Here is an 18,820-nt window from a genome sequence, read left to right as displayed (position 1 = left end):
GGGGCACAGCGGTGGTGCACTGGGCTCAGGTCCACGAAGGCTGGGGGCTGGTGAGGACCATCCCATGCAGGTTTCCATTGGCGAGAGACACTGAGGTGCCCACCCGTGTCCCCATAAACACTCTGATGCCTTCTCTACGGAGCGGCTGCATTTTAAAGCTGGTGTCAGGCATCCTGGGCTGTGTCTCTTCAGTGATCGTGGCTGCTCTGGGCCCGGGAGGGTCTCAGGATCCGCAGGACTCTCCCGGTCAGGACCACCAGGGTGTGGTGTTTCTGAGGGGCGGGTCACGCCACAGCTGCGCTCCAGCGAGGACGCAGGTCGCAACTCTTGGGGAGGCTGGCTGGGGGGCCCCACAGCTGCCTGTCAGCACTGCCTTCCCCTGTGTCCACGCGGCCAGCTGGGATGCGGTGGGTCCCTTCCCGCCCCTGTGAGCACCCAGTTCTTCCTGTGCCCCAGAGGCCCAGGACTGCCCCTCGCCGGAGCTCTCTGCTATGTTGTGTGTGAGGAGTGCTCTGCGTCCACCGCCAACTCCACCAGTTCAGACATGGCCCGAGACAGTGGACAGAGTGGGCCCAGCCTAGAGCACAGAGGCAGGGGCGGCCCGGGCCTGAGGGATGGCCCTGGATGTCTCGAGGCACCCTCGGTGTCACTGCCACCCGGAGGGTCGGCCGCAGCGGTGTCCGGGCCACAGACAGGGCCTGCAGGCAGGGCCCAAACCCACTCTCCCTGTAGCTTGCAGCGTGGCTTTATCTGGGACCGCCTTGTGATTAGTTAAGATGAAGTCAGCGTGGACTGTGCTGAGCCCCAAATCCAACGACTGTGTCCTTAGAGGAGGCCCAGACACATGGGGGTCCTGTACCCACGTGGCTGAGCTTCCGGGAGGTTGGATTGTGGCTGGGGCCACTCCCCTCTCCAGACACTGAGGCTGCAGTGCAGGGTGTGCAAGGTCAGGGCCCTTTTCATCCACATCCCAGGACAGGCTGAGCCTTGGCTCACGGAGAGCCTCGAGCCTAATGTCCTGATGGTCACATGGGGTCCAGGGCCAAGCTGGGCAGCTTGAGGCTCTGGCGGCAGCTGCTGTCCCAGCGGGTGGGGCCACCCCCTCCCCGCCCAGCTGCAGAGACTGTCCTCGGGGAATCGCGTTTCAAGTCCCACCATCACCTGAAGAGGCATGGGGGAGCCCCACTGAGCTGGGAGAAGGCCCAGGAACCCCTTTTCTTACATCCCCAAGGGGGCCCCTTGGGGCTGTAGGAGCGAGTACCTGGAGTAGCCAGTGTTCAGAGCAGTGCGGCGCCGTGCCTGCAGCGGGTGGACCACCGTGACAGGGCTCTTTGCGGTTCACTGTGTCCCCTGGGGCAGGGATGGCCCACGTACCGGCCTCAGGGGCCTGGACTCCACTCGACAGACGGAGCAGTGCCCATGCCCAGTCTAAGGCCAGGTACAGGGGCAGTGTGTGGGGAGAGCGAGGACATCACGTCTGGGGACAGCTACATGGGGGCCCTGGGAGAGGGATGCACAGGTGGGCGGCGGCCATGAGGCAGAGGGGCCCTCAGCTGGGACGGGAGCCGCAGCCCCCTCTCACCTCAGACTTGTCTCTCAGACAAGGATGCTCCCTCCCATGTGTGTTGAGGACGAGGCACTGGTGAAGGTTTCAGGAAGTCAGGGTGTCATCTGCGCGCCCAGGGCCCTGCATGAATCCTCTCTCCGAGGAGGACCTGATTCCGGAAGGTGGCAGGCCCCTGCCTGCAGCCCCCGAGCCGCGCCGTCTGCCCCACAGCATCAGGGGTGGGGGCCTCAGGCCCTTTTGCTGTCTTTCCGCTTCTTGCTGGTCAGATAAGGAGTCAGGGGGGTGCCCCTTTCTAGGAGAGTTGCCCCTATGCTGTGGGGGATGCTGAGCCCCTTCAGGAGCCTGGAAACCTCCGGAAGTTTCAGCAGCACAGAGCGAAAGGCAGCCATGCACCCCGGGGACTCTCCCTCCGGGCTGGAGCTCCGAGTGTGCGGACTTCTCTCCCCCGAAGGAACTGCTCGGCCGTGGCCGTCCGCAGCCTCACAGCCCAGACTCGCGCTTTTTTCATCTGCTGGTAACGAAAGGCAGTTGCCAGCAAATTCTGTCGGTTAAGCCAGAAGCAGCGGGGGAGGCGTCCCCAAGTTCCAAGAGAAGAGGCCAGTTCCCCGGAGGGTGAAAGGCGACGGGGCAGCTCTGCCTGAAACTCCCGACAAGCCCTGTGGCCTTCCACGCGTGGTGTTCCCAGATCTCCGCAGACTCCACCAGGATGCCCTGCAGCTCACTCAGCTCTGACGCCCTCTACCCAGAGTGAGTGCAGATCCTGCAGGCCAAGGGCTCGGTCCCACGAAACACTGGGGATGCACTGATGGCTGCTTGCTCTCAGCCAGGAGAGGGACCAGAACCATGTCCTCAGCCCTGTCCCCAGGACCCCCAGGATCCCAGGGCCAGCACAGGACAAGGGTTGGTGACCGGGGACGGGCGCCATCTGGAATGCCGCGGGCTGTGGGGAGGGTTGCTGCGGTTCCCACGTCACAGTGGTCTCCTGACGACACGGATGCAATAGCAGGTTGTGAATGCGGGGGTCACGCAGCTGCTTTGAGCAGCAGGGATGGCGCTGGCTGCTGAAATGGAAAGTCCAGGCCTGTCCTCTGTCTGCACGTGGGTTTTAGGAAGTCAGCTGTCATCGAGAGGGATGGGGTGAGGACTCCCACGGATGGTTTTGATGCAGAGAAGACTCACTGGATCTGGCGTACATGGACCCCGAACGTTGCAAACAAGTCTCCGTTGCTTTTTAGGGGAGTTGAACGTGACTCTGTTGCTAGAGAGCTGCGGGAAGTCTAGCACCATCATTCAGTCCCACGGTGCTCCTTCCACGCCCCGTCCAGAGCTGCTTCCCAGACGTGGCACAGGGCAGCCCCTGCCAGGGCCTGGGCGGGCAGGGACCCACGGCCACTTCCCTTGCTGCCGGCAGGAGTACCCCACTGAGCTCCACCCCCTGCACCCCAAGGCTTGGCCCGAGGTCAGGCCTGTCGGTGAGTTTGGGCCGACGTCGTGGAGAACGACAAGTCTGTCTGCTGAAGGACGCTCTCAGGGCTACAGACAGGTCCCGAGATGGCACGGAGCCTCCCAGAGTCGGCTCACTACCGGGGACCAGGCCACGCACCACAGACCCTCGGGGAGCTGCCTGGGCAGGGCGGGGGTCCCCTGGATCTGCCCGGGGCCACCTGACACTCCTGGAGCCAGGGTCTCCCAGCCTGCGGCCGGCAGCCTGCGGCTTGGGGGTGCGTCTCTGGCTCCCACACATGCGGGTGGAGTTTTAGACCAGTGGTTAGAGAGATCCGGAAGCACTGCCCCTGCCCGTGGTCACTCTCTGCACCCTGACTCCAGGCCCAGGCCACGGCCATGCCTTCCAGGGTGCCTGCGACAGCCCTGCTCACCCCGAGGTGCTCACGGGGACCAGAGGCCATTCGTGCTAGGAGCGCGCACTGTCTGCGTGCGGCGGGCCGCACAGAGCAGCCCTCACTGGACTGGGCTCCCAGAGTTCTGCGGGGCCTCCGGGTGTGGGTGGGAGTGACAGGGGGGTGCAGAGCTGCTGTGGATGCCCCCGGGGGACAGGGCCCTGCTGCCCAGAGCAGCCTTGCTGAGAGAAGCCTCCGCTCATGCGCCCTCCGCCCAGCTCCGCCACAGGTACTGAGGCCACGTGTGTGCCACACTTCCGGCAGGAGTGCAGGAGTCCGTGCTGACGTGCTCAGCCTGGCCTGGCCAGCTTCCACCAGTGTATTTTGTGGCTGGTGCGTCCCCGTGTCAGGCAGGCGCCCCTTTCCAGCTTGCCCCCTCAACGCTCACACAGAGCACAGCGGCTGGGGCTGCCCCTGGCTGACTCCCAACAGGGAAGCTCAGCACAGCCTTTTTTCCTCCTGTGTCCCAGGACCCACCCAGCAAGGGTTTGGGCCAGGAGATCCTGTAATGCCTTTAACTACGACTAGGGACCGTGGGCTGCCAGCCCCCTCAGGCTGTGACTGGATGTGAGTCACCAAGCGCCCTCAGATATGGTGGCCCGCTAATGTGGGAATAATATATATCCAGGTTGGCGTTACCCTTAAAGACTGTAAATGTCATTGTTAGGGGAACCGTGCCTGAATCCCATCCAGCATGCTGGGAGCTGAGGCTTCTCGCCTTGTCTCCTGGCTGTTTTATTGGTTATTGTAAGAAAATGTTTTCTGTGTGTGCTGGGGGCTGGGGAGGAGGGGCAGTGCCAGCCTGTGGAATGTCAGGAGCCCGGGTGGGAGGGGCCTGGGGAATGTCCAGGGCCTCGGGTGGGAGGGGCCTGGGAAGTGTCCGGGGCCTCGGGTGGGAGGGGCCTGGTAAATGTGGGGGGCCTCAGGTGGGAGGGGCCTGGCCTGGCAGGTGGCCCACTGCAGGGTGGTTTTGGCAGGGCCCGGCTGACAGCCCCAGGCCCATGCCCTGGCATCACCCGGCAGAGCAGCACACCAGGCCAGTACAGGCCTGAGGAGACACCGGCCTTCCCTGGGCCTGGATTTCCCGGTTCTCCTGGGGTCCTCTTGCCAGGGACAGCCGCGGTATGGGAGGCAGGGGTGCCACCTCAAGGTCAGCAGTGCTCACGGCTCTTCTACCCACGCAGCCGAGGATGGCAGCGCCTGCATCTGAGCCCTGTTCTTACGCAGCCCTGTGCTGCCCACCCTCCACGCCCCCTTACTGGCTTGTGTGATCCCGAGCAAGTTCTGTCTTTCCAGCTTTAAACTGATCACCCACTACCCTAAGGCGGTTGTGAGAATCAAATGTTGTAACCCGCACTGAAACGGAGGTTCTGTAAAGGCTCCAAAGGGATGGGGATTTTCCAGATCTCTTTCTGTTATTGGTTTCTAATTTAATTGCTTTATTGTCAGAATGTATTGGATCTGCCCTGAGTCTTAAAATTTAGTCAGATTTGTTCTGTAGCCCAGAATGTGGTTCGTCTTAGTGAAAGTTCCATTTGAGCTAAAAATGAACAGTGTTCTGCCAGGGTTCATTAGATCGAGTTGGCCAATAGTGTTTTCAGCTCTCCTGTACGTCCTCATTTTCTGCCTGTGTTATCGATTATTGAGATGACGGAGATTGAGATCGCCAACTCTAATTACGGATTTGTCTATGTCTGCTTGCACTTCATGTCTTCTGAAGCCCTGTTATCGGGCGCGTACATATTTGAGAGTCTTCCGACCTGATGAACATTGTGAAATGGCCTCCTAACTCCTCCTCATATTCTTTGCTCTGAGTTGTGCTTTGTCTGGTGTGAAGGTGGTCAGTCCAGCCTTCTCGTCACTCACGTTTATATGCTGTTTTTCCACCCTTTACCTTTCAGCCTGTGTGTGTCTTCGTATTTGAAGCAGATCTCTTAGAGCCAGAGTATGCATGGGTCTTATTTTTCAATCCAGTCCAACAAGTCCCGCCCTTTATCTGGGTGTTGGGCCGTTGGCATCCACTGCAGTCTTTCCTGGGGAAGGTTTCAGCTGTTGTCTTGCGATTTCTTTTCTGTTTCTCCCATGTGTTCTGTATTTTATACCTTCCTCTGGATTAATTGAATATTTTTGTGACTCCTTTTTATTTTCTTTCTTGGCTGTAACTTTTTTGTCTTATTTGTGTGGTGGTTTTAGGGTTTATAGTACATACCTTTAATCCATAACAGCCCACCTTCAAGTTATACTAAGCCTATTTCATAAATGCTGAAAGAATTTTACAACAATATTCTACCAACAGTATTTTCTCCTCCCGGTCTTTTGCTATTATTGCCAAACAGTTCGATTAAACAGTCCAATTATCTTTCAGAGACATTTCATACAATTGGAAGAATAGCCTCATTGTGTATCCATATACTTACCATTTCCAGAGCTCTTCTTTCCATCTGTGATCATTCTCCCTCCACCTCATGTTACCATTTCTAGACTCCTCACTCCTGCGTGGAGACCCAGGTTTCCATCTGTGATCATTCTCCTTCCACCTCATGTTACCATTTCCAGACTCTTCACTCCTGCGTGGATACCCAGGTTTCCATCTGTGATCATTCTCCTTCCACCTCATGTTAACATTTCCAGACTCTTCACTCCTGCGTGGAGACCCAGGTTTCCATCTGTGATCATTCTCCTTCCACCTAACAGACTTGACATTTCTTCTAGCATAGGTTTGCTGGTGACAAGTTCTTTCAGCTTGTCAACATCTAACAAAGTCTTTATTTCACCTTCATTTTTGAAAGAGATTGTTGTTGGGTATAGAACTCTAGGTTGACAGGTTTAGTACTTTAAAGATTGTACTCTACTCTCGTCTCATTTGCATTATTTCCTATGACAACTCCTTATCTACATACTCTGTAACATCTTTCTCTATTTGCATGTAAGATTTTTTCTCACAAGTTTTGAGCAATATTCGATTATGATGTGTAGTTTGTAACACTACTCTAAGAGATACGCTTCAAATACGAAGACACACACAGGCCGAAAGGTAAGGGGTGGAAAAACATACCATACAAACACAAGTGACAAGAAGGCTGGACTGGCCACCTTCACAGCATACAAAGCAGAATTCAGAGCAAAGAATGTGATCAGGAGTAAAGAGGCTATTTCACAGTGTTCATCAGGAGGTCAGGAGACTCTCAAACATCTATGCACCTGGTAATAGAGCGTCAAAAGACATGAAGCAAAAATGGATAGAACTGTAAGCAGACGTAGACAAATTCATAAAGTTGGAGATTTCAATAACACATAAAGCAGGTAGATACAAAATAAGGATATAGAAGAGTTGAAAAACACTACCAACCAATATGATCTAATTAACATAGGCAGTTTGTGACAATTTGATTACTTGTCAATCAAACTACAATCAAAGTGATCGATAGTGTCATACTGTCATGCAGTAAAATGTGGCCATTTGGTTAGTTGGTGTCATTTTCCTCATGTTTTTTGTGCTTGGAGTTCGTTGAGTTGCTTGAATCTATAGGTCTATCATTGTCATTACATTCAGAAAATATTTGGCCAGTGTTTCTTCAAATATTGTTTCTGTACCTCTCCAGGATGTGAGGAGGCTTACACAGCTGTGAGTGCTGAGCCGTGTCTGGGGTGGAGGGTGTGTGAGTCAGTACTAAGTATCTGTTACCCAAAGACTCAGAAAAACTTTTACTTTGGTTTCTCTAAAATGGGCTTTTCCCACTAACATCAGAGTTCCACACTCTTTGGCTTCTGGATTCAGGCTGTTTCAGAGATCTGCTATCGCACAACACACCCCAAGCCTCAGTGGCTTAGAGCAGCAGCATCTTTCTCCTGGTCCTGTGATGGACTCCGCCGGGCGGCTCCTCTCTCCCCTGGTCCTGCGATGGGCTCCGCCGGGCGGCTCCTCTCTCCCCTGGTCCTGCGATGGGCTCCGCCGGGCGGCTCCTCTCTCCCCTGGTCCTGCGATGGGCTCCGCCGGGCGGCTCCTCTCTCCCCTGGTCCTGCGATGGGCTCCGCCGGGCGGCTCCTCTCTCCCCTGGTCCTGCGATGGGCTCTGCCGGGCGGCTCCTCTCTCCCCTGGTCCTGTGATGGGCTCTGCCGGGCGGCTCTTCTGCTGCACGTGGTATCAGGTGGGGTCATTCACGAGCTGATAGCCAGGCTGAGAGGTCCAGGGAGGCTTCACTTGTTCTGGAACTTAGTGTGTCTCCTCATGGCCTTGCCACATGGCCACCATGGGCTTCCTCACAGCTTGGTGGCCTCAGAGTAGAGGGATCTTTCATGGGGCTGGATCTGCCTCTTCAAGGACTGAGCTTGAGAGTTCAGAACATCACTCACTGCATTCTCTTGGCCAAAGCTGAGCCCCAAGTTCAGCTGGGGAGGCGAACCCCGCTCAGGGGGGGCCAAGGTTAGCTGGGGAGGCAAACCCCACTCGGGGGGGGCCAAGGTCAGCTGGGGAGGCGAACCCCGCTCAGGGGGCGCCAAGGTCAGCTGGGGAGGCAAACCCCTCTCAGGGGGGGCCAAGGTCAGCTGGGGAGGCGAACCCCGCTCGGCGGGGGCAGCAGCCACCACAGCTGGGCCTGAGGCTTTTCTTGTTTTAACACAGCGTTGGGTCACATCAGCCCCGTTTCTGTCACATTTGTCACCGTCTTTGCCACTCACTGTCGTTTTCCTCCATCTGCAATTGCCGTGATGGGAAGGGGGGTTGCATGTCCACAAAGGCATCACACTGTGCGCCTGCCGTGGCCCCTTCCCAGGTGAGGTTCTCAGCCAGTGGCAGTCACCACTTTGGGACGCAACATCCAAGGGCCGCTTCCCACAGGGACCTTCGTGATTGGCTTGTTCCTGGAACACATGGGACCTGCCTTCTTCATCCCAAGACCCTCACCTGATAAGCATAAGCAGCCTCCTCTCCCCTCCCACACGTCAGCAGCCCCAGCGTGCAGGAGGGAAGGAGAGGTTCAAGTCCCCCACCCCAGAAGCCAGACCGAGAGCTGGGACTTCGGGTGTGGGCCTAGCCCTGGAGATGCTTGTTCCCAGCACCTGGCCAAGCCTGCCACCTCCTGCGTGGGTCTCGCCACAACCCCAAACACACAGTGAGCAGCAGCCTACAAGGGAAGTGGCAGCCCAGGCGTTCTGGTTCTTCTCTGGCTTTTCACTGTGGGCACTGGGGGGTGGGTCCCAACAGACAACACTCCTTCTCCCCCAAGATCTGCTGCCTTCTAAGTCCCTAAACAGGTGTCATCCCCTTCACACTTTCCTCATGTTTTTCTTATTTAAAATTGTCTTTTAGGAGAAGTTTGCGGACTGTTTCCTAAGGTCTGGGCCAGCAGTCCCGACATGCCCTGACCCACCATTCCCCTGGCCGCGCGCTGAGTGTCCCGGCCGCACGGGAGCTCCTGGCCTTGCCGTGCAGTGTGACACTGCCACACCCACCTCATGGCTCACAGCCGAGTTTCAGGTCATGATGTTTTCTCCCAGCCTCAGTGTAAACAAAAATAACTCTTTGCCTTGTAAGCAAATGAGCAGAGGCCTCAGGACCCTCCCCAGCCCACGGCTCTCGGGTACTGGGGCCCTGTGCCCAGACGCCCCCTCTCGGGTGTGCACGTGGCTGCCTCCTGCACATCCCACACCCCCACCCCGGAGCGAGTGCTGCTCTCGGGTGTGCACGTGGCTGCCTCCTGCACATCCCACACCCCCACCCCGGAGCGAGTGCTGCTCTCGGGTGTGCACGTGGCCGCCTCCTGCACATCCCACACCCCCGCCCCGGAGCGAGTGCCCAGCACGGCCCCTACGTGCGCTTTCTGCCACCCGAGGGCCCCGACCTCCACGCAGCCTCTCTGGACCCCGGGAGTCCCAGGACCAGGGTGCGGACTCTGAAGCGTCTGGGGGCTGCCTCCGTCTCTGCAGGGCTTGTGATTGTTGTCCCCAGTGGGGCTTCTGTGGCTGTGCCGGACCCCATGGCTCCCGCGGGTTGTGCTAGCAAGGCCTTCAGCCCTGAGCAGCATGCGGGCAGGCCTCTCTGCAAAGCCAGGCAGAGCGTGCAGCATCGTCCATCACGGGCACTTTTCCCACCACCACCCTGGGCTCACCGACTCACATGGCCCTGGCAGTGCCACTCCAGGTCCCATCGTCGGGGGTTTCCAGGAAACAGCGTGTGGGGCCTGGGCCCCGTTTGCCAGTCGGGCGTTCTCACTCCAGACAAGTCTGCACAACCGCTCTGATTTGATTGATGGATCGATTGATACAAGGTCTTGTTCTGTCGCCTAGGCTGAGTGCCGTGGCACAGTCATGGCTCACGGCAGCCTCCACCTCCTGGGTTCTAGCGATCCTTCTGCCTCAGCCTCCCAGGTGGCTGAGGCTACGGGCATGCACCACCATGCCCAGCTAATTTTTTATTTTTATAGAAATGGGGCCTTGATATGTTGTCAGGCTGGCCTCAAACTCCTGGGCTTAAGTGACCTGCCTGCCTTGGCCTCCCAAAGTGCTGGGATCACAGGCCTGGCCTTGATAGTTTTCAGTTATGGTGCAGAGCAAGTTCCTGCCCTTCCTCCTGACAGGGCTGCCGAGTGGGACCCAGGTGTGCGGACTCCTCTGTGGCTTGGCCTGGGAGGCTTCAAGGTCCCCACAGCCAGGTTTTGCGCTTAGAGCCTTGAGCTGGGCTCGGGGCCCAGGCCCCCATTCCTGCTGGTCCCCAACCGGCACATCCCCACCCACATGCCCATCCCCAGGGAGAGGGCATCCTGAGCCTGAGGGGCCACCTGCGGACCCCAGCTCTTGGGGGTGGTGTGGGCAGCGGGCAGCGCGTTCTCCGACCGCCTGTGTTCTCGCGTTCGGCACGGACGGTTCCAGGTGTTGTCTCCTTCAGCTAGGGTGTGTATTCTTCAGTTAGGGTGTGTATTCTTCAGTTAGGGTGTGTATTCTTCAGTTAGGGTGTGTATTCTTCAGTTAGGGTGTGTATTCTTCAGTAAGGGTGTGTATTCTTGGCTTTTAGATGGTAAAGATTTTAAGACAAATATAAACACTTTGCTTTTGCTTTAAAAACTCGCTTTCCCCTCAGTGTCCCTTGGCTCTTAGGCTGGCAGGTGGGCTCCGCGTGTGCAGGGTCAGGTGAGCCGGGGGGATCCTGTGTGCAGTAGGGGTTGGGGTCAGGGTCAGGGGGCCAGGGACCCACATGCCTATCCCTAGCCCCACCCCCTGAGATCGGCCAGGCACCTCACAGCCCCTCCTGTCCCTGCAGACCCAGCCGGTGCCCAACCCTGTGGCATACTACCTACACCACTCACCCTGGTGGTTCCACCGCTTCGAGACACTCAGCAACCACTTCATCGAGCTCCTGGTGCCCTTCTTCCTCTTCCTCGGCCGGCGGGCCTGCATCATCCACGGGGCGCTGCAGATCCTGTTCCAGGTGAGCCCGCGCCGCCCGCCGGCCCCCGTGTCCACAGACGCTGGTCCGTCGCCCTATTTCTGGCTGCCCTGCTGTCTGGGAGGCCCCTGGGGCATTACAGGCCCCCTTTCTTGGGGACAGCCTGTCCTCCCCAGCCATTGTTGGTGTCAGGGCCTCACCAGCTCCTTCTCATCCCCTGCAGGGGCCCCACTGCGGCCCTGTCCCGGGCTGGAGGCTGAGGGTCTCCTTCCCAGGCGTCCTCCGAGGACTGGCTCCTCCCAAGACCATTTCCTGCAGCTGCAAGAGGCCCAGCCGTGTCCTGGGCTCGGCAGCGGGACGGGGTCAGGCACGCCAAGGCCCTGTGTGGACACCCCCACATTCCTGGGATCCTCTCCTACGATTCTTCCATTCTAGAGGTTTCCTTTCCCGTGTTTGTGTCAGTCCACCAGGAACCAGGGTCTGCGAGAGGCGAGGGTCATTTGTCTCCATGTGGGTGAGGGACTGCCTCCCCTGCCCCCGGAACCCAGGCACCCCTGAACCCCCGTCCTGCCCACGCTCACTGCCATCCCTGCCCCACAAGCCCCCTGCATTGAGGACGCCTCGAAGGGCAGGACACCCCCATGCCGCCTCCGGCCGGGCTGGGCCAGTCTCGGGCGTTTGCTTTTCCCTATAAACGCTACATTCCGATTGTCAATTCCCAAGGAAAACGTGGTGGGGATTTTAAAGGTGGTTCTGTCTCTTGATTGTTTCGATGGAGGTGTAACATACATCCAGGGCAATGCACAGGTCCTGGGGTGGCATTCCACGTGCCCTGGAAAACAGATGGACCTGGGTGCCCCATGCCCCTTCTCCCGCCCTGCCCCATGCCCCTTCTCCCGCCCTGCCCCATGTCCCTGCCCCCACCCTGCCCGCCCTTCCCCTGCCCTGCCCACCCCTGCCAGAGCACCACAGCCTCTAGGGGCAAAGCTCCGTCAGCAGGCGCGGGTGCTACGTCACGTTGGTGCACGTGGGGGCACCCACGGTTGTTGGCCGGGCCCCGTTTCATGGTGTGCTTCCTGTGGTCAGTCCGTCTGTCCTGTCTGTGCACTTGTGGTGGTTTCCGGTTTTCATCACAGCCTGCCGTGCACACACGCGATCTCGTCATCCCGTGGACGTGTTTTCAAGGGCTCTGCTGTACCGTGAGCAGACCTGTGATTCACTTTACAGGAAGCTGCACTTGTCCCAGGGTGGCTGTGCCGCTCTTGGCCCCTCCCCGCAGCAAGGACCCTGGCTGTGGTCGCAGGGGCCCTGAGCAGCTCCTGACGCCCTCAGTCTTTTCCACGTTAGCTGCTCGGAGGCAGGTGCCGGTACCCGTGGGGTGATTTCTCTGGCGGGCATCGATGTCACTGTGAATCTAAGTGGGAAGAACAGACTTGCTCACAGATCAAGCCCTGTCCAGGACCGCACGTTTCTCTCTGCAGCTGCTCAGGGCTCCTGGAATAGTTTCAGTTGGTTCCGTGTAGCCGTACCCCACACATGTCTGCGGGCTCCTGGAATAGCCATATGCCACGCATGTCTGCAGGCTCCTGGAATAGCTTCAGTCGATTCCATGTGGCCGTGCCCCTCGCGTGTCTGCGGACTCCTGGGGTAGCGTCAGTCGATTCTGTGTGGCCGTGCCCCTCGCGCGTCTGCGGGCTCCTGGAGTAGCGTCAGTGGATTCTGTGTGGCCGTGCCCCTCGCGTGTCTGCGGGCCCCTGGAGTAGCGTCAGTGGATTCCGTGTAGCCATGCCCCTTGCGTGTCTGCGGGCCCCTGGAGTAGCGTCAGTCGATTCCGTGTGGCCGTGCCCCTCGCACGTCTGCGGGCTCCTGGGGTAGCGTCAGTGGATTCCGTGTGGCCGTGCCCCTCGCGTGTCTGCAGGCTCCTGGGGTAGCGTCAGTCGATTCCATGTGGCCGTGCCCCTCGCACGTCTGCGGGCTCCTGGAGTAGCGTCAGTGGATTCTGTGTGGCCGTGCCCCTCGCGTGTCTGCGGGCCCCTGGAGTAGCGTCAGTGGATTCCGTGTGGCCGTGCCCCTCACGTGTCTGCGGGCTCCTGGGGTAGCGTCAGTCAATTCCATGTGGCCGTGCCCCTCGCGCGTCTGCGGGCTCCTGGGGTAGCGTCAGTCAATTCCATGTGGCCGTGCCCCTCGCGTGTCTGCGGGCTCCTGGGGTAGCGTCAGTCAATTCCATGTGGCCGTGCCCCTCGCGTGTCTGCGGGCTCCTGGGGTAGCACGTCAGTCAATTCCATGTGGCCGTGCCCCTCACGGGGGCAGCAGCACCCAGGTGACTTCTTTTGTTGATGTTGCAAATGGTGCCCTTTTAACTCACACTTCCTCCTCTTGGTTGCTAAGTGTGGGACTCTGGTGACCTCAGCCTTTCTCGGGCGACCTCTGCACTGGTGCTACCCTGTCCGTTCGCGGGTCCCTCACAGACGTGTCCTGTGGGCGATCTGGGGATTCTGCCGGTTCTGCGTCCATCCGTTTCTCCCCTGCTGGGCGGGGTTGAGTGCCGTCTGGGTCTAGGGTCCCACAGCAGGGAGGGCCCCCGCCCTGCGCACTGTCTGTCACGATGCCAGCTGTGGGTTGTTTTCGTGGCTGCTTTTATTCACTTCTCCTTTGTGGTTTTTAGCCATGAATGGATGCTGAGTTGTAGAAAGTGTTTCTCCATCAGTCGTGAGATGCTCGTTCTTCCATCTGTAACGTGGCAGGTTACGTTCATGCTGCAGGTGCTGAAGCAAGTTCGCATTCCCAGCACAGCTGAGCCTCTTCCTCTGCGGGCGTCTGGAAAGCAAAGGTGGCCATCCTCACACCTGGCAGTGCTCCCGTGTGAGGCCGCCTGTGCCGCCGGGGTCTCTGACTGATCACCCTTGGGGGCCACAGGACAGGTGGGCTTTCGACTCCTTGAGGCAGTTTTTGTGGTGAACGTTTTCCTGGGAATTTGTTCATTTCATCTGTTTTCAAATCTTGGCAAAAAAAAAGTCATCATATTATGTTAGTTTTATAGCCTCTCGAGTAGCCAGGACTACAGGTGCCACCACGCCCAGCCATTTTTAATTTTTTGTAGAGACGGGGGTCTCACTATGTTGCCCAGTCTGGTTTTGAACTCAAGGGCTCGAGTACTCTTCTTGCCTGACCTCCTAAAGTGCCGTGACTGCAGGTGCGCGCCCGGCCTCAAGGCCTGTGTCCTCACCGATGCAGCTCCTGAGACAGCGGGAGCAAGGTCATGCTCAGGGTCAGCCTGGCCCTCTGTCTCTGTTAAGTAAAGGGCCATACATCTCAACTGACGTACTTGGACGTATTGCCACATCTTTGTGTTTTTCTCTTTGTTCTTAGTATCTTCCGCATTTTTTCCTGTTATTTTCCCTCCGTTTCCTCAGTGGTTATCAGCCGGGTTAACTTACTGGAGGTCTCAGTTTGGGCAGCATCTTTGCCACCATGACCCCCTGAGGTCCTCAGCCCGCCTCTGCCCCCCCAAGCCACCTGCGTCCATTCCTCCGGGGTTTCAGCTCTGTTTTATTAATTAAGAGACTTATTTTAGAACAGTTTTAGGTTTTCAGAAAAACTGTGCAGACTACAGAGGCTCCCTTATCCCCATCTCAAACAGTTTCCCTGCACTCAGCACCTTGCACTGGCCGGGACATTGTATAATTGATAGGCAGGACTGATAAATTGTTGCCAACTAGAGTCCCCAGCTGACAGGAGAGTCATGTGCAGTGTTGCTCATTCTGTGAGCTCCGACAAACGGACGATGGACGACAACGCGTGTCCCCGTCGCAGCTTCACGCAGTCGCTCGTGGCCCTGGAAGTCGTCTGTGCCCCGCCGGCCCTCCGTCTCCACGGTGCTGCCTCTGCCGGACATTGTGGAGTGGGAAGCATCGTGCGGCCTCCACGGACTGGCTCCCTTCCCTCCGCATCTGCACGGGGGGCTCCCCACGCCTCCTAGAGCCTCCACTGCCCGTTTCTCTTCGGCACTGAGACCCCCGTGGTCTGCATGCACCCCGGTTTATTTCTCCACTCAGCCTCGGAAGGGCCACAGACGGAGCCCCGGGCACATGTGCTTCCCACACGGGGCATGAGGAAGGTTGTGCTGAGCACAGGCGTGGGGCCAGGGCTGACTGTGCCAGGCCTGGGTCCCACTGCCACCCAGGGAGGGGTGTCCAGCCTGAATGGAGTGGTCTGTTCCAGGATTCCTAACCTGGGTGGGGCCGCACACGGGCGACTCCTGAGCCGTCTTCAGCCATGTGGTCCTGGGGTCCCAGCCGCTGGAGGAGGGCCGGGCTGAAGACTGCCAGGAATGCCCCCCACTCCCCAGCACCCCCCGTGTGGGCTGCGCTGCCCCAGGCTCCCGCCTGCCCCTGCCAGGCTCAGGTCTGGTTCGGAGGCCAGTCCAAGGGCACCCCTGGACTACGGCCAGGTGGGAGTGTGGGCCTGCTTGGCTCCGTGGTTGCCTGGCAGTGGGGGGTGCTCAGGATCCCACCTCCCTCTTCCACGGCCCGTGTACCATGTAGCGTCCCTGCCTCAGGCTGTGGTGGCCGGTTCCACCACTGCCCCTCTCCAAATAAGCTGATGCTGGCTGGGAGAAGCTCTCATGAAAAGCAAGGTGCTAAGTTACTTAATCAAGAAAGTTGGAGTCACTTGAGGGTTGAGTTACCATGACATGGAATGGGGGAGGTGACCTTTGAACCAGAGGCCTCAAAAACATCCTTGTTTATTCAGAACGCAGGAACCTGGCCGGGGGTCGGATGAGAATTGGACTAACAGGCCCTGGTGCAGGCAGACAGGGACCCTCCCAGGCATGACGGCGGGGCTGCGGGTTCCCTCAGTGCCAGTGCTGGCCCAGTTCTGGAGTCCGATGCCTGGTGGGGGGAGTGGCAGTGGACAGTGGGGATGCTGGGAGGGGAGGGGACAGAGCTGGGTCTCACTGCACCTGGGCCTCTGAGCACCACCCCCAAAGACCCAGCACAGGCAGCGCCTCCCGTCCAGGCCTCAGAGGTCAGGCCGTGTCATCCTCTCCAGCCCCACACCATGTCCAGGATGAGGTGGAAGCAGCCGGGGTGGTGGCTGTGCTCTGCAGCGTGGCCTGGCGTCCCCCTCAGAGGAGAGGACGGTCGGCCACTTGTCCCGTCCGCAGGCAGTGTGGGGTCTTCAGCTAGGGCTTTTGCCCCCACAGGCGTACAGGGCAGAGGGTGTGTGGGGGATGATGCGGTGTGGGACTGAGAGTGACCCGCGCCCTCTACCATTGTAGTGCCCTGGCCGGGGCCACGCCCTCACCTGTGGCCGCCGAGTGCCCCGAGACCCAGGGCCGCCTCTGAGCGTTGCCTCCCTGGAGCGCGTCCTGGGTCCGTGTGTTCCCGTGTTCCTTCCGTTGGGGAGCTGAGGCATGAGCAGCCTCCCTCCTCCTACGCGCCGTTTACACAGCTGTTCCGGAGAGTTCCACGGGGCCCTGGGGCCACTGCTGCCTGGAGAGGTGCACGTGAGCAGTGACCGCAGAGCCCGGCCACCCAGCCAGCACCCACGGGAGCCATCAGCCTCCACCAGGGCACTGGGGACAGGGAGACACACCTGGGGCTGCCAGGGTGGGAGGGGCAGGGGGTGAGCTCAGGTCTGGAGCCTCTGAGTCGCCTGCTCACAGGGGGCTGTCCGGCCCCACCCCACCCACTCCGCCCAAAGGGCTCCTTGCCCTGTGGTGGCTGCACCTCACGCCCCCTCAAGACAGAGGCCCGGAGGCCCTGTCAGCCCCGTGCGCAGGCCGGCTATCCCGAGGCTGTCCCGGGGGGAGCTGGGCTCACGGGCCCCGAGCTGTGTGTGGTTGTGATGAAACAACACAGATAATGCAAAGTTCACACTGGGTTCGTGCCCACCAGAGTGCCCACCTGGGAACACAACACATTTCCTCAGCGGAGGGTCCCCGTGAGCTCCCTGCGAGCAGGCTTGTCGTCCGCGGAGGGTCCCCGTGAGCGCCGGCGTGTCCTCAGCAGAGGGTCCTCACAAGCGCACCTGTTCTCTGTGGCAGGCGGGAGGCCCCAGAGGCATCCAGAGACCCCAACCCCGCTCTTCCTTCTTGGGGCCACGCGCCACTGGCCTCGGAACCCCTGCTGCTCCGTCTCTTGGCCCCAGGATTCCATCACCTCAAGCTCCTCTTCCTGTGCCGGCCGTGGGGACCCCTCTGGCCCCGCCCCTGCTCCCAGCCACCGGCTGGGTCATCTGTGGGCTGCACGGCCGTGTGAGGACTCTGCCGGCCGGGGGCGAGCACAGATGGGCTCTGAGCAGATTGATTTCCCTCTGAGGAGATGGCTCAGTGACGCTAGAAGAAAAACAAGGAAGACTAGGTCCCCCAGGAGCACTCAGGCCGTGCACTCTACACGGAACTGCGTTTTCATAACAAAACAGCTGACCAGATGGAGGGCGAGAGATGCACCAGAGCAGCTGAACGCTGCGCGGCGGGGTCGCCTCCGCACGGAGCAGGGCCCCGAGTCCCCGAGCCCTGAAGCTTTCTTAGAAACGGGATTTCACACCCAGATCTGTGCTCCATGGAGCCCTAGTTCCCTGAGTCTAGAGTTCCCCACTGAGCTCCCATCAGGATGACCACAGGTCGCTTTGGTCCCATCTGCCAGTCAGGCTGGGCCCAGGGAAGGGCCAGAAAGGCTGGAGCTTCTCCCACCAGGAATGGATGGCAGGACATTCCAGTGTCACCTGGGGCGCCCCCTCCAGAGCACCCCAAAGAGTGGGTCCAAAGGCCAGACCTCAGTGCCCAGCCCTGCACCCTCCCTGTCACGGGAGCTCAGGGGCTCCCAGCTGCCCTGCCCCGCCCCCGACCAGCCCTGGTCACACTCAGGACAGAGGGCATGGGGGTCTGGCCCGCCAGGGAAGCTGCTGGCAGAGGTGGCTAACCCCAGGCACGGCAAGGCGGGGCTGGTTTTAGCACAGGGGGTTAGTAACATTGTAGACAGTGGAGAATAAGAAAGTGTTCATTTGGGGCTCAGAACCAGGAAAGGTATTTTTCCAAATTAACCCAGGGAGAGCCGTGAATGCACAGTTCATAAAACGCTGTCATCATCTATAAAACTGATGCAGCTGCCCCTGCGAGACCCTTATTAGACATCGGGGTCCATGCCCTCAGCCCTCCTCCTGAGTTATGGGGACAAAGCCTGGGCTTTAGTGCATCAAATCTGGCCGACAGACCTGTCTGAGGGAGCCACGCCCGGGTCCTGCCCGCCCAGGGTCCACCGGCTCAGCCGCAGACCATTACCCACGTGGGGCAACCGGCCACGCAAGCCGCCGCCGTCTCCCTGACGCCTCCGCGGCAACGGCCAGGGTGAGGTTTGGCACCTGTGACATCACCTGATGGAGCTGCAGGGACAGCGGCTCAATCTCCAGTTTCGTCACCTAACGATCACTGGCCTGCAGGGTGTCCAGAAGCAGCCCTCCGAGTCCCTCCTGCCGCGGCGTTGCCCACTGCTGCTGCTGAACCGTTCCCCGGAGCCCTCCCGGCCGTGCTGCCCGGCCAGCCCTGCATGCAGCCCCTCCCCTCTCCTGCTGTCCCTCTCTGGGGCACAGGGGCCTGGGCCTGTGTCTCGCTTCCTTGCACTTCGTATTTTGAACTGGGAGCGTTACTGGTGGCCCCCCATGCTCCCTGTTGTCCGTGGCACCTGTCGGCTGAGGGGCGTCCCCGGCACCCACTCTCCAAGCACAGCCTTCTCTGTGTGGACATGCCAACCCTCCCTGGGCGTAACCCCGGCAGGCACCCTTTGCAGGTGAGGAGTTCCAGGAGGGCACAGGGTCTGGTCCAGCCCCAGACCTTGCGCATCACTAAAGCAAGGGACAGAACCTGCACAGAAACGTGCAGTCATGGGAGGAACGTTCTGGAAGCATCTGTCAGAAGGCACCTCTGAGGCGTCTGCTGTCCCCTCCATGAAGGCACAGCCGGGTTTCAGTTGT

General features: G+C 59.5%; 1 protein-coding gene and 1 long non-coding RNA gene across 30 annotated transcripts in view; one reads left to right on the top strand and one right to left on the bottom strand.

The window, feature by feature from the left end:
• LMF1 (lipase maturation factor 1) overlaps window positions 1–18,820 on the top strand; it is a 117,882-nt gene that overhangs the window by 82,328 nt on the left and 16,734 nt on the right. For 19 of the 27 annotated variants that reach the window (XM_074028468.1, XM_045382025.3, XM_074028474.1 and 16 more), the window contains one exon: window positions 10,721–10,888. The exons of 7 other annotated variants lie outside the window; for them this stretch is intronic. In XM_074028468.1, coding sequence (XP_073884569.1) covers window positions 10,721–10,888 — 168 coding nt within the window. Of the gene's footprint in view, window positions 1–10,720; window positions 10,889–17,179; window positions 18,637–18,820 lie in introns of those variants that run through there. One more of the 27 variants, XM_074028482.1, reaches the window with a different exon arrangement.
• The window catches only part of LOC102136315 (uncharacterized), a 32,785-nt gene continuing 28,343 nt past the window's right edge, over window positions 14,379–18,820 (bottom strand). For 2 of the 3 annotated variants that reach the window (XR_012429580.1, XR_012429582.1), the window contains 3 exons: window positions 16,756–17,186; window positions 16,154–16,341; window positions 14,379–15,738 (listed from right to left, as the gene is read on the bottom strand). This is a non-coding gene — a long non-coding RNA (uncharacterized lncRNA). The remainder of the gene's footprint in view (window positions 15,739–16,153; window positions 16,342–16,755; window positions 17,187–18,820) is intronic. The other variant, XR_012429581.1, reaches the window with a different exon arrangement.

Source organism: Macaca fascicularis, chromosome 20 (genome assembly GCF_037993035.2).
Source record: "Macaca fascicularis isolate 582-1 chromosome 20, T2T-MFA8v1.1".
Lineage (NCBI taxonomy): Eukaryota > Metazoa > Chordata > Mammalia > Primates > Cercopithecidae > Macaca > Macaca fascicularis.
This window is presented reverse-complemented; position numbering and strand designations above follow the sequence as displayed.